The 25,604-nt window shown below is 33.5% G+C and overlaps 1 protein-coding gene across 1 annotated transcript; it reads right to left on the bottom strand.

Moving 5' to 3' along the window:
- Positions 1-2,100: 2,100 nt before the first annotated feature.
- LOC131852464 (PR domain zinc finger protein 1) lies at positions 2,101-25,357 on the bottom strand. The gene is made up of 9 exons (XM_059203131.1): positions 25,086-25,357; positions 8,556-8,629; positions 7,567-7,821; positions 7,172-7,288; positions 6,769-6,810; positions 5,742-5,890; positions 5,531-5,631; positions 3,257-5,443; positions 2,101-2,924 (listed from the first exon to the last, which is right to left on the bottom strand). Exons 2-9 carry the CDS (start codon positions 8,562-8,564, stop codon positions 2,599-2,601), a joined length of 3,186 nt encoding a protein of 1,061 aa, XP_059059114.1. The 5' UTR covers positions 8,565-8,629; positions 25,086-25,357; the 3' UTR covers positions 2,101-2,598.
- Between the last annotated feature and the right edge of the window lie 247 nt (positions 25,358-25,604).

Genomic DNA, 25,604 nt, shown 5'->3' on the forward strand with positions numbered 1-25,604 from the left:
CGTTTTAATTAAGTGTAGTATCATACAATGAGCAGATCAAATGTGATAATAAAGCAGTAAATTAAAGAAGATTGCTATAAAGGCAGATACAAAATTTTAGTTGACTGCACATACTCATATACGAATACCCTGTTGTTTATTATTTAATTAAAAATAAAAGGAGCACATCAAAAAAAATACCAATTTGATATTTCTTACAAAGAGTAACTTAATATAATAATTATAAGGAATGACGAGAAGACTGTTTGATTGTATTCCTTATGAATATGACTGAGAATAATAATATATATTTTCGAAATTGGCAGTTACGAAAGATTTTAATAAAATTCGAAAATATGCAATAGCTTATTTTGTAGTAGAATATTATTGCATTAGACTTTGGAAGTATTTTTACAAGATAACGGGAATAATCTATGCATGGATTTTAAAGATATGATTTTGAAGTGTGTCTCAAACACCGGTAATTAGCAACAAGTATTACATAATTTCACGAAAGACCATCTTGTTTTTATTAATAAATGTTTTTATTAATAAAAATATTTCACGTAATGCTGTTTTCACGTAGTCTGTTGTTCGAGTATGTATGTATACATTTTCCGTACGTTCTAGCATACACACTCATACATGTGTGACATAACAAAGGCAATTAAAATGTTCTTTATATTCAATAAACAATTGATTCTGAAAAAATATCAATTCTCAATATTCGGTATTAACTTTAAATATGTATGTTATATGTAATAAAATTTGGGCACTACCACATTATTCCATGCTCCAACGTACGGAATAGACCCTTTTATTATAAATAAATATAGATTAAGTATAATTGTTACTGATTGTAATCAGTAGAATGGTACACTCATGAAATTAATAGTTAACTAAATATTGACCTTTTTTATAATAATTGTTTGATGCTTTTTGTATTAACCCTGTACGTTGTATGTAAAATATATTTTTACTATTTTAATATCAATTTATAACAATTATGTGTAATGACATGGAAAGTAGATAACATATATATAATGAATCATTGAATAACTTATACCGGAATTTCTCCATGAATGATAGAAATAAATAAATTATTTGCTTAGAAATTCTTTACTACATGATTTCGCGTTATTCTTAGATTCATTAAAAATAATACATGCAACTGAATAATTAAACGCTACCAAAAATATTTACCTACTTATTATAAAACGTCATCATCGTAGGTAAATTGTACAAAATATTACAATTATAAAATCTTATTAAAAACCGTATGTAAAAATCTTAATCGTACGAGCAATAGAAATATACAAAAAGCTATCGTTTGGTTTTACATCACGAATAAGCTATTATTTACTAAATCCCATCTACAACTGTACGCTCGATACTTACATTTCATGCAAACAATTGCTTTCCAAACAACCTTCATCCGCCGAATATTACACATTATATTTATCTCAGCCTTTTCGATTAGGAGAATTACAATAACATGAAATTTGGAAGAATATTATAAAATATTAACTAGTAGACTCGGTGTAGGTATTAATTATTACAAGTAATAGCCCGTCAGTGCATAATTGCCTGACGTGAACGATTACTACTCTACGATGTGAAGCACCATTTGTTCTAGCGTAGGGGTAATGTACACAATTTGTCAATTTTAATCTAAATATCATTAGAATTAAGTTGTTGCACATATGTGCTTACACTCCAATTATTCATTAGGAACAACGATTTAAATTTCTATACGAACATCTCTTTAGGATAACTTAAAATATATTACCGTGCTTTTGGCACTTATCTCTAAACAGTTAACGTTTCCGAATTTTCTTAGCAGAATAACCTGCATTCAGATTTTGCTGTAGGCAAATAAATATGACCGGTACTAGATTTTGCTTAAATTGCTGTAAAAATAAAAGTGTCATCTTCTGTAAGTACAGTAAGTATGAGGTTTATATGAATGTCTGTCTGTAGACTTTCTTTGGTGACAGTTTAAAAGTATTTTATTCATCATATCCTACTGTCCTTAAGACACTTTTCTCATATTATTTCAATTATTTGTGTGTTGTATAACTTTGTGTAAGTGCATTGTTCACACACACACACACACTACTTGTTGTATTTATTTACACAACGTAATCTTGTCTCCATGTGGCCAACCACACCTACATGATGTAACTATTATACATTAGATATAACAATAACTATCAAATTAAATAAAGTCGATGTCATAAAAATCCTATTTACAATAGAATTCTAAGATTATGTATAAAAATTGAGCATTAATTAATTAACAAGGGCTGCGGAAACCTTAGATATAATATGCAATTTATAATTAATATATAATACATTCTTCTTAATTCATCTAATTTACGCAAGTACTTAGTACTTAAATGGTACTTAATATTATCGCACTTAAAACTTATATTTTACAATTTACAACTTAACGTTCATATCGTAATCTCATAGCCACTTAATACGAGACGAGTCAACACTCGTCTTACGATTGTTTATACACAAAAATCTTTCGCATGATTCAAAGAGTGAAATCATATATTGCGGCGGGGAAACACGTCCGACGAGGCTCTTGGGCGGCAGCAGTGTCACATGACCTCAGGTGCACTCTATAATAAGTGGCTGGCTGGATTCGATAACGCTGGGACGAGATTCAGCCGTTGCCGGACTGTAATGCTGTGATGGTGGTTCGTGATCGGGTGGTGGTGGTAGCGACCGGTACTGAGGCACATGAACTGGCGACAGTTGCCCGTGCCCCGTCACCAAATGCGGCGTCGTCGTGTGCGCGTGTCCACCCAGCATCACTTCGCTGTGTGACATCGCAACACGCGCCCCACCGGCCCCAACCAGCCCTCCTTGCGAAGGAGAGTGTACCTCATATGCCTCGTGCGCCTCTCTCTCGTGGCAGTCTTTGTCGATATTACCTGTAAAGTGCACGCGAAAATGAAATCGGCGCGTTAGGCGAGAGCGCAAGTGAAAGTTGCGGTTCACCTACGAGGAGAAAGTGCAACGAGTTGCAGTTGCGCTCGCGGCTTTGATGGTGTTTAACCATATTCCGAAAAATAAATATTATAAATTGATATAGTAATACGATATTAAAATATAGATTCATATCTGCAAATTTAAATAATGACTGCATGATGGTGATCTGTAATTTATTTCTCGTGATTATTTTGTAACAAAACAGTCAATTTAACAGCAGTTAATTAATATTTTCTGATTATTAAATATGTGCAAAAAAAGTGTTTGAACTTACCAATACATTCAGTGTTGGCAGCGTTTGTAATAGCTAGCACTTCCTCAATATTGTTGGGCTTGCAACTAGTAGTTTTCCAGTGTGTACGAAGTCCAGAAGCGCTTATATATTTTTTATCGCAGCCCTGACAGACGTAAGGTCTATCGTTCGTGTGTAACCTTTTGTGAAGTTTTAAATGAACGAACTGAGTGAACTTTTGCATACATAGATCGCATGCATACGGTTTTTGTCCAGAATGTAGGCGTAAATGCGTCTTTAAATTCGATGTTGATGAAAATCGTTTTTTGCAAATATCACATTGATGGGGTTTCTCTCCTGTATGTACTAGATGGTGTTTCTGTAGATGCGCTAGTTGTGTAAATGATTTATTACACACGTTGCATTTGAATGGTCGTTCACCCGAGTGCGTTCTTAGATGAACTTTCAAATTCGATAATTGTCCAAAAGTTTTACAGCAAACGTTACACTCGTAATGCATTTTGCCATCCTTTTTCTTTAAAGGATAAGGTAGACTCCTGTAACCGCGTGATGCTTGCGAATTCGGACTCATTGGAGCAACCATTAAACCACAAGAGTCATCTGGGCTCATACTACCATGATGTGGCACCAGTTGACCATTTACATTCGAATTTTGTATCAAGCTTAATTGTGAACAATTTTTTAATGTAATTACGCTCGTCGAAGAAGGATAGTGATGATTACTTTGACCATTTTGAGATCTTTCATATTGATGCGATGAAGTTACTGTAGGTGAATAAGTGTTGGGAGGGGACCCTAACTGCGTAATTATGGTAGAATTCGGTGGTGAATAAATATTATAGGAATAATTTGGGTAATGGCTTTCATATCTGGTTTCCCTTATCTCTCGAATTTCTCTTATTTCTCTAATTTCAGTAGTATGGGGAATAGTGTGAGGTGGTGAGGATGAATAAATCGATCCAGTATTTGGCGTGGGTAATTGTTGTGGAAGAGGTAATAAGGAAGGTAAAGGTGCAAGATTTGAACTAGAATCCGGACTACAGGCATTACCGTATCTTTGACTCTTTTTGTAAGAATATGCCATTTCAGTAGGCGACGATGGTGGTGGAGTGGCATTGGGTTGACGTCGGTTTGGATCATTGTTGTTCGTATCTATTCTATTTCCAGTTAATATAGTTTCAAGAATACGTGTATCTGGAGGGGAATATCTCATGAATGCAGGCTGAGGACTTGGTGAAATAGTACCATCTTCGTAATACGGTTTGTTCAATGGTAGTATTGTATTTTGAGATGATTCAAGAACAATAACGGTAGAAGTAGCTGGGTCTCGCCGAGGTGGCGATAAATTCTGTGGTGTAATGTTACAAGCTTCATCAGCTATAATTAATTCTTTTTCGTTTTCACAGTCCATATCTTTATGGTTTTGATATTGATAGGCTCTTGGCATCTTAATTTTTACCTTTCTGTATTCGTTACGATGCATTTCTTGGTCAATTTTTTGGACTATTACCGTCTCTTTAGGCTCGTTTGTTTTATTTGAGCAATCCAAAACATAATTCTCAACATCGGAGTCACTAGAGTCTTCAGGCGGAGTAAAATCATCGTGGTATCCGTTGCTATGATACCCTTCGTCATTAGGTGTTAGTTGATGTTCATAATGCGGTGCACCACAATGAGTGAGACTTGGAGATTTGCGTTCAATTTTATCTTGTTGATTTTGTCCCATGGGAGACGGACCACGATTGTCTCTTAGATGCTGATTTTGGTTTGGTGATCTATTACCATGAACTCTTGTATTTTCTAGTTGATGTATTACTACATGTGATGTACTCTCCTTTTGCTGATGAAGAACTAAAGTTTGATCTCTATGATGATTTTTTAGCGGGGATGGTGGTTGCATTAAACCCATTGGTGATAGTGCTGTTTGTTCATTTATGCTGTGATTTTCAGTTTTGTTATGTATTATACTGGGAGACATCTCATTTTTAATAACTACAAGTCTGTCATTTTTGTTTCTTGGGTCTTCTCGTAGTAATAAAGGCGGATTATCGTTCAATTCGCGTTTTCTCCGACGACTTGGAATTTCAGCTTCTAAAAGTTCCTTGGCGTTTGTAAGCCCTAGAACGTATTTCATATGGTTAAATGCAATTTCGGGGTGCACTGGTGCTGGTGGTAAGCCATATGCTTTCTTTATAGTTTCTTCTTTGCCTGTAAAAATATATGAAAATAAAATAAACACCAAAAGGTAAACAAAAAGTCAGTTAAATGAATTTCAAATACAAATTGTATGCTTACATATTGAATATGTAGCGCGTTCAGGATCTATATCATATCCCAGCCTTGTCGCGAAGTCCTTACAGTACCAGACCATTAGCTCTTCATTAGGCATTATATCCCTGGAATAAACGATTAGATTTAATATAAGTAAATGTTTGAGTGTACCGTCATTTAGCTTTAAAATTGAGGTCAATTATTGAAAGTGAAAAAAGAAAGTGTAAAGTGTTACCTGATCGTGTAAAAGTAAATATGTTCCTGGTGCTGGCAGGCAACCAAATTCATCACGGACAAGGAGTAGGCGGACGCAACGTAGCGCATCCAATTTGCGATGCTTGTATCGGATCCATCCAGGTAATAGTAGTCGCTATCTTTAAATATCTGAAATTAAGTAAAAATTATATGAACTTACCTATTTGTAGATATTAGATACGCTCAGTTTTTTTTTAATTTCAATTATTTTATTTTATTTTCATTTTCATATATAACTAATATTTATACAAAATACAAGTAATTGAAAATATAGATATTGTATCCTAATAACTTATATTTTGTGTTAATTTATGATGCTTTAATAACACAAATAAATTTAGTATTATTATAAAGTACCTTATCATCGTAACGTATAATATAATACAATAGTTATAGAATTTTGAATGAAACATTTAAAAAGAAGATCATCAAAATCATGCAAATGCATCTAATCACATATAAGAAGAGATATTTCCGTTGCTTTTTACATAAAATAATAATACATTTATCTAATATTTTACTAATTATATCTACTACAATAACATTAAATATTAGTATTGTAATACATTTATACGTATGGAGGAACGGAACACGTGGCATGTGCAGGATATTTACAATGCGCGTGCAACTGATAGGCGAGTGCTTCAGCGCGAGAGTCAAGGACAAATGCAATGTCACTGTTAGCATATGTGTATATGAAGATAACATTCTTTGATTAATGCCATAGTTCTAGAAAGATTGGCGAGTCTTGTTAATAGTATATTAGTAGTTAATGTTAAAATGTATGGTAGTACTCATAGCCAAATATTCAAAATTCAATTTTGAATTCAAATTTAAAGATGTTATTTTGGTATTTTTGTTATAATATGTATCTAGTGTTAAATTATACATAGCAAGTAAAATGATATAAATTAATAGATGTCAGTAGGTTAAAAAAAACATTGAATTATTTTTTGCTGATATTTTGACTACCACCTACATATTAAGAATTGAAAGCCTAGTCTCACCTTTATATTTCCGAAAGTATGGTGTCTGACAGTTTCCTGTACCTGGCCCAAAATAGAGAAGAATAGGTTAGTTAGAAAAAAGAATAGTGCTTAAGTTTCAAAAGCATATAATGTTAATTCAATATTCTAGGAATTTTATTTACATTGTATTCTTTCAATTTGAAAGTATGTGTAAGTTGTGTTTTTCTGGTAGTATTTATAAGCGTCTACAAAAGCACAAAGAAAGCAGAATTTAAGTTTTGTAATCAGAAGGGAATCCTTTTTAAATTTTGCTTTTTTTCACTGTGATTGAAAACTAATGGAACAAGCTTACATAGCAAGGTGTATTGCGAAACTGTTTCACCTAGATAGACTAAATTATCACAATACATCAACTACATTTAAATAAAGCGTCTAAACTCACCCTCCAGTAATATCTCCAGGATACTTTGTCATTGGGTTTATTGGGTGTACGGGAGCCTTCAAAGGGTCCAAAACGTGTACCGCGTGGAATGACTCCAATGCTCCAAACTCCTTCCGTCTAGAAAGAAAAAAATATTGAAATGAATAAAAATCTTTTTTGAAAGTAATAAATATATAATTGTTTATTTTATGCACAATTCAGGAATACGTCTAAGAATAGTTTGTTACACTGCTGTGTTTGTATTTGTAAATAGATTATCTATATACAGTAATATATACTTATTATCCTCCACTGATGCTCCGCCCACATATACCGTTAGCAGCGTAGGTAGGTGCCCCATTTGATTATTATTCATTAAAAAGAATGTATTAAGAATATAAAAGAGTACAACAAACCGGAGTATTAGGTGTAGATAACACAGCAGATGGTCTGAGAGTTAGACTGCGAGGGAGTGTTCTTTCTGCCCTGTTCGGGGTGCCTCTTTCACAAGGGACATCAGGCACTATATACACTGTTAGTCTTTCGAATTCCTCTTCTCTCATGCGAGTCACATCATACGTGCCTGCATTGGCTACAGTGCTTATTGTCCCCGTGCCATTGGGGCTGTTAGTGCGCCCCCCCACTGTTGTACTTTGAACTTCCTCGTTCGACTGTTGGAAAATAAAAAATATTAATATAATGCGATGTTTTTTTTTTATTATAGATAACAACTTTTGGTACCATAGTCCTTCAGATTATTAATACATGAGTGAGTTTATAGGCGACGGTTGCCACTTACCATCAGGTGGGCCGTTAGCTTGTTTCCCACTCCAGTTACTTAAAAAAGTACAAATGTATAATATTTTTTAAGGTATATATTTTAACTAGGTTCAAAAAGGAAGAGTTTATTCAACTGTATTTTCGTGTACATGATACACATTTTAGGTAATTCTGGACCGAAACAGTTTTCACCCAATTTGCCCTAAATCATATTTTTATATCATAAAATATACAAATGAAATTGTCATAAAATCTTCTTTTCAATTGTGCCTGTGTAGGTATGTACCTATGAACAAGTGGTATACTGTTCTAAGTTCTGCCGAAAAGAGTTTATTTTGGATATGTAGACGGCGAAAAGTGGCGTTCAATAAAAGGGGCGGTGCTACTACTGACCCAGTTTTGTGATGAGTGCGCACTTTCCACTGCGCAACGACACTTCCCCTTTTATCTATTTATATTTTCTCAAGACTTCATATATCCTTAAATATTAAAGTAGGTATAGAAGATGGTTTAGATTTTGTTTGTTTATACTATATGATGATAAAATACTGAAAACCACCAAAATCTAAGAAACAAGTTATTATTAATAATAACAATGCTTGCAGTATAGTAAATATGTACTTACTAGTCTCATCTTGAAGTATTGTTTTAAGTTTCAGAAGGAAAGATACATCTATTTATTAATTGTTGTATTTGTACCTGTAACAAAATAATATTTACATGGTAGTTATATAATTAAAAAAGATCGTGCGTATGTGTACGTGTTCTAAGAAAAAATATAAATCAAAAAGAAATATGTAAGTATAACAAATATCAACGTCTAATTATAAACGTACCTAAAAGAGCAAATCAAACATTAATGCTCATTTTGCTGTCGATGATGCATTGAGTATTTGCCAATTTGGCAACTTACACATTGAACACGGAATCCTTTAGTATAAGAGGTAGAAAATGGATACAATTTGTAAAATTATTACATTACATGATAACAATCGATTAATTGGTTTGTTTTGGTGGGTAATCTCTTCTCTAAAAATATTATTCGCTGGCTAGGCTTTGTATTGGCTTTGTATTGCGCATTTTTCTAGTGGCGGCGCGGCCGTGCATTCGTACTTAAGTTTTCTAGTCGCCTCGAATGACATGCTGACTACTTTGTGTGTTCTCGCGTTCACAACACGTGATAAGTATATATTCTTAATTAATAATTATATTTTATATGTCAAGATTGATATATTTAGTAGAATAATTTTATCAAGACTATCATAGTATAAACTAGAACTATACCTACCATATTTATAAATTATTATAAATTATCTAATCATTTTGAAAACGAAAGGCATTAAAATACAAACGAGGAGTAATAGATCTTTGTTTGTTTGACAAAGAATGAAATACTTCTACATGAGGCAATAGTTATGTTAAACATTTCATTGCATAATTGCGGAAGTCATGGAGTAGCGGCCGACGACTCCGCTTCATGGGAATAAAAAAATATTTTCCAAACCGGCACCATATTTGACATTCAAATACTTGCGCAAGCGCCGCGCGCGCAGTCTTAGACGCGTGTTTTATTGTAAACACCATACGTTGCATTCGTAATCGTGTCAACTTCTTTTGAATTTTGTATCCATGGTAACATATAAGCTAATAACAGACAGCATATTATATTGTACAATTAGGAGGTAACAATATATCATGATTTAACTAAGTAGTACATAATATAGTTGGTATTTATACACCTTACCTTAGGCAAATACGTTAAAATATATACTAAAAATATCTAATTTAATATGGAAACATCGCATTGTATTGGTAGACCAAAGTACATAATAATTCTGTGTTAATTATTTAACTCTAATTATATTTATTACAGTATAATTAATAAAAATTATAATTCCAAACAAAAGTAACCAAAAACTTATGTACTCCTGTATGTAAATAGAATTATTTTCGATTTACGAGTATGTAACTTTTACTTTTACATAATAAACAACAAAAGTTCGTTGTATTTATAGTAGTCACTATTACTATGTAATATTGCAGTTAATTGTGCACTTAAGGTCATTTGACGTATGTAATTGTATGGCAGTACAGCGACTTAGTTTACAAAAATATAACAAATTCTAGTAATTTACATAAGTCATAGTATAGTATAATTTATCTGTATATCTCTTACTATCTTATCTATTATTCTCGTCAACTAGCAATTTTATTTCCATCACAAGAGTAAGCATTCTGAATTTTACTAGGGGGATCTGCCAGTTGACTAAACAGTGAACTTTTGGATTTCAGTATTCGAATTTAAATTGGACCATAGCTAGTTAATACTGCTTCGCCGGTTTGTTCGATAGTGGCCATTAAATTTTTCTAAATCTAATTAATTTTTTAATGGCAACTACAACTATAAATTCAGTGATATTCATAGTTCTATAAATAATACAATTACAAAATTCGAAAACTGTCTAGACATATTCAATATATTGATAAGTTGTGGACTAAGTGCAACAATTCGAAGTTAGACGTGTGAACACACCCTTAATAAATCTAAATTGCATAAAGGGGCATGTTTACAAGTAGCGCGGGGAAAGGCGAGGGGCTCCGCACGTGATCGAGACTGTTGCGCAATGCGTCTGCGCATGTCACTTGATACACGCGACTTGGTCTATATTATTATGCCGACTGCTGATGACGTCCTCTCACTTAATTATAAGTTAAGAGAGTATATGAAATTATACTTAAATTATATTTTTATATTAGAGAAGTAGTTAGGGGCCAAATAATTCACAACAAAATGCGCGTTAGTCATTTTTTAAATTACAATCTATATTTTTAACATAATATAGAAAAAAATTACAACTTTAAAATAAATATATAAATATATATATATATGTGCGATTTCATTATGTTTTTATCACATAGATACTGTAATTATATTAAGTTATGTAAAAATTAGAGGTCTTCCTTAATTGGATAATCCCATAGACGTTTCCTATTTATCCATAACCAATAAATAATCCAAAATGTTTTTGGCAGATGCTGCGGTCTAGTACCTACATATATATGCAAAATAAAATGTATACATTTCCGAATAAATAATTATATCAATATGAAATACTATTTCTATAATTATCTCAATGAAATGACGAAATTTAAATATTAATTATTGTATCTTGTACCTATTTATTCAATTTTATCGGTATGCAGTTCGATACATAATTACATATATAACTCCATTTTTCTTTTATTGTACATACACTGCCCTTTTCATAATGCTTTCATTGATTGAAGTTTTGATTTTTTTAAAGAGAAAGTTTAGCGCAACTGAAAATGAGTGGGATAGAGTTATTTATGCAGACGACTTTTTGTAAAGTTTATCATCGAAAAGTAAAATATCTTTGTATTTGAACGCAGCACGTCGCATACGTTTTATAATATGACTGCACATCGCAACGGCGCCCGCGCGCATCAGGAAGCAACCTTGGCGTTTGCGCTTGAACTTGCCCTGTTGCATAAACAGTCGCTCGCTATTGACGTTTTCTTATGTGTACATATCTATATGTTAGTACATCTGATAACAATATTATTTATATATTAGTCACAAAGTTTTATTAAAGCAATTAAAGTAAGAGTATTTATTACTAGTTACCAAATACATTATAATTGGAATCACTTTGTTTAAATAAATACCACAAACGCAATATTTACATAATAAAAAATAAAAATTGCAAGTTTCTAGTTTTAGGATGTATGTGTGTAGAGCATTCAGTCAGTCACGTTAATTGGTGTTTCTACTGAATAATGATTAATAAAACTTATTTCAATATGTTGAGTTATTGTATATATATATATTATGTACGTTGCGTGCGCTGCGCGAACGAAGTCGCGAGCACAGCTAGAATTTTATAAAATACTAATATTACTGAGAAATCAAGCAATCTCCAGCGGATATTTATGGAACAATATAATACAGAAATTGGTCGACCTGCCCTCGTCAGCTAATTAAGGTACAACCAAATGCTACTAACGAATAAAATAAATGAATACATTTACAATCACGTATAATAGTTGTATTGTATATGTAACAAATATAATTATAAAGAACAATCTTATGTATCACCCTATATGATATGTATTCTGTTAGTTGTAACTTTCCAATAATTAATTATTCTTTAAAATCAGCCAATATATTTGTTACAATATATATATTTTTATGTCATAGTAGTTGTTTATAACTATGCGTCTCATCTTATGGCAAAAGTTTAGAATGCTTTTAGTTGTAGTTCTTTAGTTGCAATGTTTTAAATTGTATGATTCACCTCAAACAGTATATAGTATATATAGTTGGAGGAAATAGAAATAGTAATATCTTTATACAAAATGAATAACCTTTTCACCGCTGGACTAGGCGATTGTTACTAAGGATTAGTGGCCATGGCCATGGCTAGTACGTTATCAGATTAAATGGAAACCATCTTGGTTAATTCGTGTCAAAATTTACTATCATGGCTGACCTGACTTCATTCTATGTTCATCTTCCAGTAGTACTCTGTTAACATATAGATACTGTTACGCAGGTTGTTGCCCCATTTCATATTTGACTAATAATAAAAAAATCCGCCGATAGATAGAATGGACTATTTTTATTAGTAAAAGTATAATATATTGTTACCTGTTCATACATGTATTTCCGGTTTGTACTAAATTTTAAGCGCTAAATAATATGTTTTGTGAGCCAAGAAATGCAAGGCCGAATATCAAAATCTGTCGTATACAATATATATGGAATTACCGGGTAGATATGATATAGGTATGCACACGTTACATATAAAATTAAAGCCCATGCTCAAATACGACGGGGAAACCTTGACGTCTAATAATAATTAGGTAGGTACATGTTTCCACTAGAAGTAGACGTGGATATTGGCTAAATAAGGGTTACACATTTGTTCTTAATATATATTTATTGTTATGAGAGAGTTATTTTTACTAGTATAGCGTCTACAGCCACATTGGCCATTTTGATATTCCTTAGAGCAATATATTCTTAGTGCTCGTTTCAGGAACTAATTCTTTGTATAATTTAATTGTTTAAAGTTATCGATTTAGGCTCTGCATTGTTCTGTTATTTTCATTAAGTAATATTTATTGACAGCCTCATTTGTATTTGATGTTTATTATTAATGAAAACTGCGTGTTTAAATAGCGTTGGTATATGTAAATTGGAAATATTTTTTAGCATATTAAATTGTAATAAGCAAATTGTTTGATCAACGGACAAATATCACAAATGATTGTTGTTAATACCTGAATGTAATTTTAAAATGGCAGATAGAGATAGATAGATAAATATTTTATTTGCCTCTTCAGCAAGTACTAAATTAATTGTGTCTTACATAACAATTGTATTTTTTTTTTCAAATATCTAAATAAAAAAATCCATATAAAGTGTATAAGATATAATTTAAAAAGTAACTTAGTATACTCACAAGAAATATTCAATTTTCATGTAATTCTTCCGGCATTATATTTTGATGCTCAAATAAAATTTATTTTTGAGCATATTGTCTTTAATAATATGTTGAATAACTAAAAGAACTGCAATTGTCTACGATGGAAGAGCGACGTCAAGCGACTTGAGGTACTCGAGGAGTATACGGAGCGCCAGCAGCGGAACGAGAGGCCGTAGCCGACGAGCCGCTCTCATCTCGGCACCACGGCCGAGGAGCGGGCGCAGCACGGACAATGGGGCTAGCGGACACAGTCAGCGAACGAGCGTGCGCCGTATACCGGGGACACTTCGCCGTGCTCGCCGGTCGAGCACGATGTGCATTATGCAACGCGGAGGCCGACGCGCCGCGAGCCGTGTTGCCGACCTGCCCGACGTCTAGGCACCGAGCGCGTCGCACTAACCCTACGCCGCGACGCTATGCCCACCGACCTAGATGCACTTTTACGACGCCTAGAATGCAATCGACACATATATTCGCGTCTCGTTCCGATAAACGCATAGGCGACGAAAGCGACCTGTGACGGAGAATGCGGACGAATTTGACAGCAAATGCAGTGAGTACGTCACGTTCGCGCCTAGCTCTATTATATTAGAACAGAGCGGGATGGCGCAGCGCAGTGCGGCCACGGGCTGCATTCAAGTTCATTACTTCCGTAGTGTGGCGAACGAGTGCTCCGCGCGCCCTGACCGTGCTCCCGATCCGCGCTCGCTCTTTATTGACTATGATTATGAATAGCGGCGGGAAATGACATTTTACAAACTCATTTAGACAACTTTAAGCAATAATTTAAAATATAATAATTTACAATAAAAAATAAAAATGTGATAAAAGAGCCTCAGTTATATTCTTTATTACTACATGATTCTATTCTAAGCTCTTTATTGCTTATACGAATTATATTATGAATTACAATACCCATTGCAAGATACATAGATTTCAAGCAGGATATTATTTTTAAGTAAAATTCCATTCCTAGATTAAGTAGCTATGTATAGATGAAGAATTTTAAAAATTGGTTAAGTTTATTTTGAGTTTAACCAATACGAAGAAAAAAAAAACGTTTCAGCTTTTGATTTGTCACCTTCGCATATACAACTAATAACATAAGGTTCGTTCACAATGACAATGCATTCTACTGACGCGTCATAAAAGCGATAATTAAAACAAGTTGAAAACAACGCGCGAGTGGCGTGAGAACGGCAGCGAAAGCCATGCTAGGGCGGGCGGCGGCGTTCGCCTGCGCGCCTCCCCGGAACACGCTTTCACTCTCGCGGGTCGACGACACAGGCTACATGCACCCTTACCAATGTTAGTCGATATCAACCTCCATTCTTCGTTCTCGCTTCTACCTCTTTCGCCTTGCAACCGCTTTACGGGATAATTCGATACCGAGACTATGCAATTTCTAAAGTAACTTGGTGCAATGGTACGGGCGATGCACCCACTCTCTTCCGTCGGCCGCACCCTGCCACCTAACATTATCCAATATTGATTTCACTATTTACAGCCTGTAATCTGTTTTAACAGCTGCAAACTGCTTGGGCTGTGAATTAAGTAGCTAGCACTGGTTTCACCGGGGCTCGATGTTGTTTATTCTAATAGATTATTGTATTTTATAATACCTCATAGGTACTTTATTTAGTATTAGATATAATAATTACTATATTAAAATATCCTACTACATATATACAACTCTCTTATGTAACAGCGTTCTAAAATTAAAATATTTCCGTTAAAATTACTTACTTATGTTGAACACTAGATCAATTATTTACATTAACATTATCAATGCACAACTTATAATTATTCTACCGCGCACTTAGATAATATCAGAATGAAGTAAACTTACCAAATATTTTTTATTAATAACAATTAATTTAATAATTTAAGAGTGCTTTCCATAAAAAACACTAAAAATCGTTAAGAATATTTTATTTTTAATTTGACTTTGTACGAGCAGTACCAAAATAAATAACCTCGTTTCAATATAGAATCACTGAAATTTATTCAAGATTCGGTAAAATTATGTAACCCCTAAAGAATTTTTTTGTGGAATTAAGATGTTGTTATCATCTTAATCGACCACTTTGAGTTTTTTTTAAGATTATTAAAAAAATTGTTCTTTTATTCGTTTTATTTTATACTCGGTGAAGAAAGAGGTCAGTATTACCCTCTAGTTTATCAGGTTAGGGTGAGCGTGCCTGCCCTACGACGAGCAGGGCGCGCGTGCCCTATGTCTACGTCTGTGACCTACCCTAACGTCTGGCCGTGTTTAACTGTAGCATTAACGTTTCGTATAGCCTCCATTGATTTTGGAAATACAGTTAGGTACGCATGTATATGATGGTTTCCATTTTTGTTATAGTTTATTTTATTTGTAGATAATAAACAATTGAAAAGTAAATAGCCGATTCGCCGAATAGAGTCGACTTCTTATACGTGTCAATTATGTTTTACTACTGTTGTAAATATCACTAGTAGTAATATTAACATTTTTACATTTTTATTATTGAATCTACATTTTATTTCGTTAGTTATATTTTATATAAAATGTAGATTCAATAATAAAAATGTAAAAATGTTAATATTACGCATCAAATTATGTTTTTCTTAATACTCACAAAATATAATATTTTTTGTCTTTATTTCAATTGCGTATTCTTAAAATTCACTAGGATTTTTTTAAATTTTCGTAAATGAAAATTCATGAATAATAAAAATTCATGAATTATAAAACTGCTAGTTGTAAAAAAATAACCCTTATTGATTTTACATTAAAATAAATTATTTTATTTCTTTCATTTCTTGTTAATACTACTGTGATATGCATTAAAACATTAAGCCTCATTTATGAAAAACAAGTACAATTGAAAAATGAAATTATCCGATTGACAATCAATTAGAGCGTGAAAAGCGAAGCGCATCAAAGAAAATGCAGTTTTCCAGCGTCGGAGGCTTGAGCGGTATCAAAACACTGAATCTTCCGGGGTGAACGACCGTGAGTGCCTCGTTCCACTGCGCTAGCCCCCGCCACCCGGCGGCGCTCGCTCTGCGTCTCGCTCGCGCTGCCGCTCATCGCGCGAATAAATCGCACGCCGCACTCTCGTACGCGCTCGTGTGCGCGCGAAATGCGTTTACTGTACTAGTATTGGGTACAGGGTCGTTGACATGCACACAAATTTTCTTTAGGCAATTTTAAGTTGAGCTTGTCAACGATGTTTTTTATGTAACTATAGACACTTTCAACGTATAAAACGATATAGATGTACATTAATTTTGAATTGATAAAGACTAAGAACACCTATTTGTAGGATTAGTCGGTAATATATGGTAGATACATTGTATAAAAAAATATAACGTATTTCTAATTTTGAGTTCACGTTAAGTGATTCTTTATTTTGATGTTAAGTCTCTACTTAACATACACAAAAGGCTCTTCTCTTGTGTATATTTTTTTCTGTTTATCGGCTTCTATTAAAGTAGATATTAAAATGCAGTATAGACAGTAGTAGGTTTTATTTACTACTTCTTATTATAGGCACACTTTTATTGAATTGAATAAATGTTCAGAAATTTATTTTCAGAACTTAAGGGATTGGTTTATGTCTTAATACTATAATGAGTATGTATCCAACAGTGTATAGTTAAATCCATGTCCGATTTTTGGTGAAATAGACGATATTGATCCTATTAGTATAAAGCACTGGTTCTGTCTATATCTGTAAGTGTTGGTACCCGCAGTGCAAACTCGATTTCCCCCCTTCTTGGGGTAGGCTTCAATACTCATTCATGCCTTTTTCCTGCTCTGGCTGTCTGACGGCGTATAGTTCGATCTCTGTCTCTTTGCTTCCGTGTTGATGCCGCTATATACGCGCATGAACTACACCTAGCCCAATGCAGCGAATTTTGCGTAGGGTCAATATCCTCTCCTACATCTGTATCAACTTATCATAGATGCAATCGCCTTGGTAAATCCAACAAAATCTCTATATCTAACTTCCTAGCCATTCTCCGTTCCCAATTAGCAGTCGCCTTTTGCCTTTTGCAAATTATTTTTACGGTTCTCAGTGCAATTAAGACAAACATTTTCTATTGCTAGAATAATGAGCACCCTTCTGAGGATATCGAGCTACAAAAAAGTTGTTGCTAAACAAAAGACCTTCGGATTTTATGGTTCGTTTCTAAAATGTAATGAATAATAAGATGCGCTAAAAAATGCCATTTGCGCAAATTGCATTTGTTACTTTGCAAAGGCGAGGACTTTTTAAGTTAACTTTAAATGGCAATAACAATGAGACAGATTAAAAAAGTGCAGACAGTTACCTCTATTTACTTTAAAGGACAGCTAATGTTCACAATAGTAATGTGTTTACTGGAAAAAATGTTTTGTCAGTGACTTTCAGAATTATAAGCAAAAGTTTTTTATATTATTCTTATTATGGCAGTTAGGGTTAGCGGTAGGTTCTAAAATTACTGTTGTTTATCTTTGGTTATTGTAATTTTTTACAAAAACCAAACGGAACATTTTTGATAATATATATTTATGGTATTTCTGAATTTATTATGTCATGAGTAAAATAGACTTTTAAATCTTTTAAATGCTGTATGCATTAGTAGAAATTAATTTTTTATGGTTATTATATGCAACATAGGAATAATGAATAATTACTATATATAAACTTTTTTAAGTGTAATACAACAGAGTAATAGGGTATGATTTCAACTGTACGATTTACTATATTGTGAATAACTTGGGATAAAGATGATATTGATAGATAATTCTAAAAATATAGTCAAAGAATAATTGAAGACTGACGATATATTTTTCATCAATCCATTAACAGTGGGTAATATTTTTTGTGTTAGGATTCATAAAATAGAATGCAATAGAGGTGTGAAGTAATAATCTAGAATGTAGCAAGGGTCAAAAGCCGCGCAGTATGTCAGCGTTTAGTATTCCGTGAGCCCGGGCGGCGCGGCGCGCTCCGCTTCGGCCGTATAACGGGACCGGCCGCCCGTCTGCATCGGCCTTTACTTTCATCGATCGAACAAACCACATCGACGGTTTACTTTCCTTTGTTAGTTTTGGCTTCTATCGCACTACAAATATACTTCAAGTATTCACTATCTGTTATACCTGATTTGACTATTGTGATCAAACTGTGAGAGAACGCTAACGGTGCTAATGCTAATAATTATAATTTATTAAAACCGTAGGTAGCCATTAACATCTACAGCACTTTACGAATGCTATGATTACTTATCAAGGCAATCGTGTTTTACTAATGACATTATATTTCTTATTATTTTACGAAATCTTAAACCATTTATTATTGTTATGATTATGTACCAAAATTTAAAAACCACCATAACTACAATAAGGGTCTGATTAGGTACCGGTAAAAAAATATGAAAAGGAAGAAGTAAGTGTTTGGTTTAACCGCAGGCAGGTAGTATAATGTATTATAACTTGGGACAACTTGCTTTTGAAAAGAACATACCGTTAGATTCGACGAGACAACCATCAGCGGAAGAAATATGATAGACTATTATGCCTTCCATTATGAATAATAGTTTTATGCACCTGTAAAAATTATAGTAGAAATTCTAATGATAAATTAATGGAAGTAATTAATTATTTATATTTATTTCAAAACCAATTTAAAAAAGATAGAGTAGACAATTTGACACATTTTAAGTGCACATAAAACCATATTTCCATCAATATTACCTCGATTTGATTTTTAATTGACGCTGGTTTATATAATAACCAATTATATTTATTTGACATTCTTGTGCCTGTAACTTAAAATTTAACTATATATTTTGTAATCACTTTTACTTTTGATACTCTTTCTGATCGAGTAGTTAGTTAGAAAACTGCTACTAACATTTCAGGTCTTATAAACATGAATGTACCTAAAGCCGAGTTTTGATAGTTATCTCATATATAGTTTACGTTACTACATTATAAGTAAGTTGTTATATTCTTCCTGTTAAATTAAAATTCCCATGGACAGGTATCTGAATAAAATATAACGTTACGTATAAAAAATCGTCTTACGGTATTTATAGGTCCTACTTCCGTTAGGTTGTGTCGGTAAAAAATAAAAATAGGAGGGTGAAATCAGAGCCCAGCGGGGCACGGTGCGTATATACCGCAACGCATGGGCACCTATACCATGTATCATTTTCGATGACCTTCATGAGCCTTTTTAATATCCATTTCAATACAAAATACTAATATTATAAAAAAATATCATAATTATGCCTTTGCTAAAAATTGTTCGAATATTGGTGAGAATTTCCATTATCCGATTTAATTAATCTTATGAGAATTACCATTATAAGATGATAATGGTAATACTCATGAATATCTGTACTAATTTTTTTACGCTCATTGATGAGATGATGTAATCCACAAATTACTTAATATTTGTACACTAGCGTGACTCTACCTTGTTTCCTCATCTAGTGGAAGCGTATTTACTATGTACTGGGGCGAGGACAATGAATGAACGGTATTGGATGTAGGTATATTGTTGGCCGTGCATAATGTTTATGGTGCGATAACTGTTCAATAGTGTGACCACCGGAAGGCTGACGACATACATGTTACACTCTCATATTATTATGATATGCATAGGATCGTGTCATAGATATTTAAAAAATTAGAGTTTCTTGCATTTATTTAATTTGTGTACAAAATAAAATCTGAGGTTTTAGAGTAATTGAGACTTTTACAAGATTTTATGGGTGTATTTTTCAGTATCACGCCTAAATTATAGGAACTCTTTTAAGAAGGGAAATATATTTTTTTTTATAACACAGGGGACAAACGAGCATGCGGCTCAGCTGATGGTAAGTGATTACCGCCGCCCATGAGCACCCGCAACACCAGGGGAATTGCAAGTACGTTGTCGGCCTTTTAAAAAGGAATAAGCTCTTTTATTGAAGGTTTCAATATCGTATCGGTTCGGAAATACCATTGCTGGAAGGTGATTCCACAATGTGGTTGTGCGAGGCAAAAAGTTTCTAGACAACCGTACTGTGGAAGACCGCCATTCATCCAGATGATCAGGATGGTATTTCAGTTTCTGGCGGGTGGTACGGTGGTGAAACTCAGCAGCTGGTATTAATCGGAACAATTCCTCAGAACACTCCCCGTGACATATGCGGTAGAAAATGCACAGAGATGCAATATCTCGCTGCAAAGCCAATGGGTCGAGTCTGTCAGATAGTCGTTGATTACCAATTATTCTGGCTGCTCGGTTCTGAATGCGGTCAAATAGAAGTAGCTGGTATTGTGGTGCTCCCGCCCAGAGATGAGAACAGTATTCCATATGCGGCCGGATCTGCCTTGTATAATTACAAGCGATGGGCCGCCGTGAAATACCGTCCCACTCTACTGAGCACACCAAGCTTTTTTGAGGCTATTTTAGCCTTGTTCTCCAAATGACCGCAAAACTGAACGTCACTGTATATATCAACGCCAAGGACCTCGAGATTTGGCTTCACATCAAGGAGAGTGTCTTGAAACTGAGGAGAGACGATAAATTAAATCTTTTTAGCGGTAATAGAAGAAGAAAGAAGAAAGGAATTTGTGACACAATTATTTAATTATTTTGTTTTAAAAGTTTTTATAAAATTTGAAATGATGATGTTTTAAAAGTGTTCTTTGTATGTGCACTGGCCTGGCTAACAATGTATTGTGGCAGGGCACCAGTGGCAGACCTAATAACAACTTTACCATATCGTGGCGACTTCACCTGGCTCGGATGGTTTCCAGGAGGGACCATGTGTAGGTCCTGTCATAGTACATTGATACCAATGAGGGTCACTCTACTCTACTACAGAAACATATTTCTGACTTACATTTCTAAAGATGTTTCTGGAAACTTAAGTAAGAAATTAGTGAAATTATTCATGTACTCGTGTATTTTACTTTGCAAGGATCCATATGCTACGGTAACCACCTGCCCATCGATCAGAAAATATTATTTGCCAACGAATGTTATCACACTTTATTTATAGAAATAGGTTCAATGAACAGTGTCTTATCAGCAGATTGACGACAATATCAGATTGAAATTTTTTAGTTATCAGCAATTTTAATTATTATTACAAGATTATGTATGTTTACTAGTTTAGTTTTAATTTTTGTGTAATCACTATATTTACTATTGCGTTTATTGAACCCTTAGAATTTATTTAACGTATTACAAAATCTATACAAATATTAAGTATTGAAGTTTTCACAGTGGTGTTTTTCTCCAGGAAAACAATTATAAGATTTATTAAATGGGCTTTCGGGCATATAACCTACTATTATAATCTGGTTAGGATTAGTATAATTAGTATTTTAGGTCTCCATTTATTTCACGTTTTATACGTTATTGTATTAAGGGATAAAAGTTTATATACGCTAGCAGTATAGTGATTCACATATTGTTATGACGTATGCGACAAAGCAGTGAAGCAAGAAAAAGGGCATTACATAATGGGTTCGTAAGCGCCGCTCGGGGCACGATATCGAGGTACCGTTGTTCGAACAGGTTCCACGCATTGACCTCCCCCCATTCCCCTTTGGGACTGCGCGTGCGCGCCGTTTGAACATTTACTTTCTACCCATCAAGGACCTTCCTGGCTCAGTCACGAGAACCCAGTGTATATTTGGTTGTATGTGGTAGATTCTAGAAGATACTAGAGCATTAAATTACAACAACTGTAATTACTTATCCTTCTTCTTTATCTAGCTATAGTAAAGTATATGTAGAGTTTTTTATGTAGAAATAGGTAATAAAAAAGACTTTATAACATAATTGTAAATAATTAAATTTAATGTGTGCCACGGTGGTCTAGCGTTTTAGCACACCGCCTTACTTCCAATGGTCGCAGGTTCGATTCCTCGCACTGAATGAACTTTTATATTCATAAGTACGATTGTTTGTAGCAGTCTGGGTGTTTTCTATTATGTATGTATTAACAAAAAATATGTATCTAATATTTATATCAGGTACCTATTACCCATAATAGAAGCTCTTATTAGCTCTTATTAGATGGCGCTGTGTGAATGGTCCTGAGATATTATTATTATTTTAAATAAATTATTAATTACCTATTTTAAACGGATAAATTTATTTCGAAAGACTAGAAAATTAATATTAAAAGTTCAGTTAAGAGTCCGCTGTGAGTTGTAAAAACTATATGCAGTTGTTTTTAAATCCGCATATAAAAATAATGATATAACATTGTATATACCTATCTGTTTAACAGTCCTTCCCTTCGCGAGTAGTATTATCATCAGGTTCCGTGGGAACGTAAGACTTTTTGAGACATTTTTGAGAATGCTTCGGTTGTTTAACAAAACTATTTCCAGAAATTTAAGTATAGCGTATGCGTAGATTGTCCAATCAATTAGAACAAGTTTACATACAGAGATTACAATTTTGAGTCAAATCTTAACTGTATAAAATTTATTTAATTACATTGCTTTATTTCAATTTCGACTTTATATGGTGCATTGTACATTTCAAAATCGCGTAAGCGAAAGCGGTGCGAAGTGGGGCTGAGTGGCGAGCTCACCGCGGTTCAATGACCGAGTTTTCACGGGTTTGACAGCCTGTTGTTATATCATCGGTCGTTGTCAGTGTCATTGCCGAAACTGCGAACTGCTGCGTTCATACTAAATTGCATCATCTGCTTTACAGCACTGGGCCGATATTCCTTTGTACATTTTAGTTCAGATTGTTTTTTTTATATGGTACCTATAATATTTGCGCACTGTGGAGTGTGTGGTTATGTACTTAATGAATTATGTATATAAGCAAATAATAATTTATGTCCTTGTATTTTTTGTTTCTGACGCATAATAATATTTTCTGTACATTAATCTAAAATAATTATAGAAAAAGAATTATAAGTACATATTTAACATTGATGTGTTTTCAATGCAGAAAACTATCAAAAAGTGCCGTCTTAATTAAAAAAAAGTCTTATACAATATGGGTTAAGGTTCCCCCTGGAAATCATTGTACTCAATTCCTGGTGAAATTGTCATGATGGCATAATTGAGCTGATTTTATGGCCACCCTATCATCCTCTACTGCTGCCCCACCAACATGTAAACATTCGCGTAGGCCGATGCATTATTTCATATTCATCAACACACATCTAGAAGAATTAAGATGATGATGATGACATAAAAGGGTAACAAATATAGTTAATTGTTGCCCTTTTTCTTTCGGTGTTTCAGGCGTCTATAGGCTACGGTAACCATTTACCATCACATGGGCCGTATGCTACCATCGTAGTATAAAATTAAAAAAAAATGATTTTGTCAAACGTCCAGGATTATTGGCTATGATAATTATGATTATACATATTGTGATTATTCGTATAATTTATTCTATGAAAAATCATATTATACATATATGATTTTTCATAGAATAAATTATACGAATAATCACAAAGCACATTGCGAATACTTGCGTTTGGATTATTTAATTTATTCTCCATTGCATTTCCACATATTATAGATAGATGTATGGATGAGGGTGTAGGGGCGAGGGGGGCGGGCATGTCTTACGTAAGAGTGTAGGTAGATCACATGTGTGTGTGATAAATACTCGCCTTGAATTTGAACTCGGAAAGTTCAAGGTTTGGTTTTTTGCACAAAATGACGACGATGTCCTATCAACAATAGTCTGGTTGCTGTATTTTCGACTATTTTTATTTAACCTGTATTTATAATTAATTATGATTTTTATTAGGAAATGAACTTATTTGTTCCTCATATACTAATTATTTATATAGTATACATATCAATATACTGATATTTTCGTAATTGTCTATAATATTGATATGTTAATACATTGGAAGTAATGTATATTTTTAAATGTTTAAAGTCTAAAACCTTTTTATAAATATGTTTCTAAAATAATTAATTTTCTAAATAAATTACAGTTAGTACCTACATATAAGTGCAGGGTAATAACTAAATTAATAATAGCAAAATGAAATAAAAATATGTGAAAGGAAACAAAACAGATTATTACATTATACATACACATAAAAAAGTACCTACTAAAAACAAAAATATATTCAACTTATATCCTAATATTGTTGTTATAAAATATTATTACAATAATATTTTTGCATAAACGAAATAATAGTAAAAATGCATAACAGATGAATTTAAGAACATGCAATTTATAGAAATAGTACCAAAGTGTTTTATAACTGTAACGAATTAATTTTAATACCTAACGTATTCTTATCTATATATGCATTACAGTTATAAAAATTATAATTAATATAAATTATTAGTAACATAATTTTCTTCATGATTATACATATATGTTATAATTAATTTTTACCATTATATTCACAAGTAATAATTGGTATATTCAATAGCTATAAACATATATAATATATACTTTATTAAATATTTGATTATAAGACTGCGTGTTAATAAGATTATTATAACCGGCAAAATATCAAAACAATTGCATAAGGTTAGGTTGTCTGTAAGAAACGCGTTGATGTCTTTTGATTGTAAGAAAACAAAGCCAGAACAGGATCAGGATGAATTATAAGTAATATCAATTACTGTTAGTATTACATGTATTGAAATTGATACAAACCATCAGCCTGAAGAGAAATCCAGAATTGCCAAATATATGAAATCCAAATTGGAAAATCCTCGGGAAATTGTTTGTCACTAGATCTATCACTTAAAATTAATCCACACGTCACTGGTCACTTAAGAATAGAAAAGTGTAAAAATAAGTCTTATATTGAGATCTATGTTGCAGTCAGTCTAGTTAGCGTATTAGCGTTTGTCACTAGAGGGTCATGTCGGAGCGTAGAACACGGCGCGGCGTACCGACACCTCCGGATAACTGATAAAGCGTTCGGTTCATGGTCGGAGACGTCCTTCCTGCGCGGCTCCCGAGCACAGCGTCCGCACATGTACCTGCGCCCGCGCAGCCCGAGCTCTTCCGTACTCGTCGGGTGAATGAACTGTTCGCGGAAAAGAGATAACCACTGATTCTGTCACCCTCACACAGCAATGCCATGGTCGAAGCTAATCAAATCTTTACTATTTCTATCTGATGATCTAGACTAGGTCCTTCGGAGCTGGTTCTAGCTTTAACGTCAAC

The sequence above is a fragment of the Achroia grisella genome, unplaced genomic scaffold (genome assembly GCF_030625045.1).
Source record: "Achroia grisella isolate CSIRO2021 unplaced genomic scaffold, CSIRO_AGI_Agris_v1 utg1179, whole genome shotgun sequence".
NCBI classification, from domain to species: Eukaryota; Metazoa; Arthropoda; class Insecta; order Lepidoptera; family Pyralidae; genus Achroia; species Achroia grisella.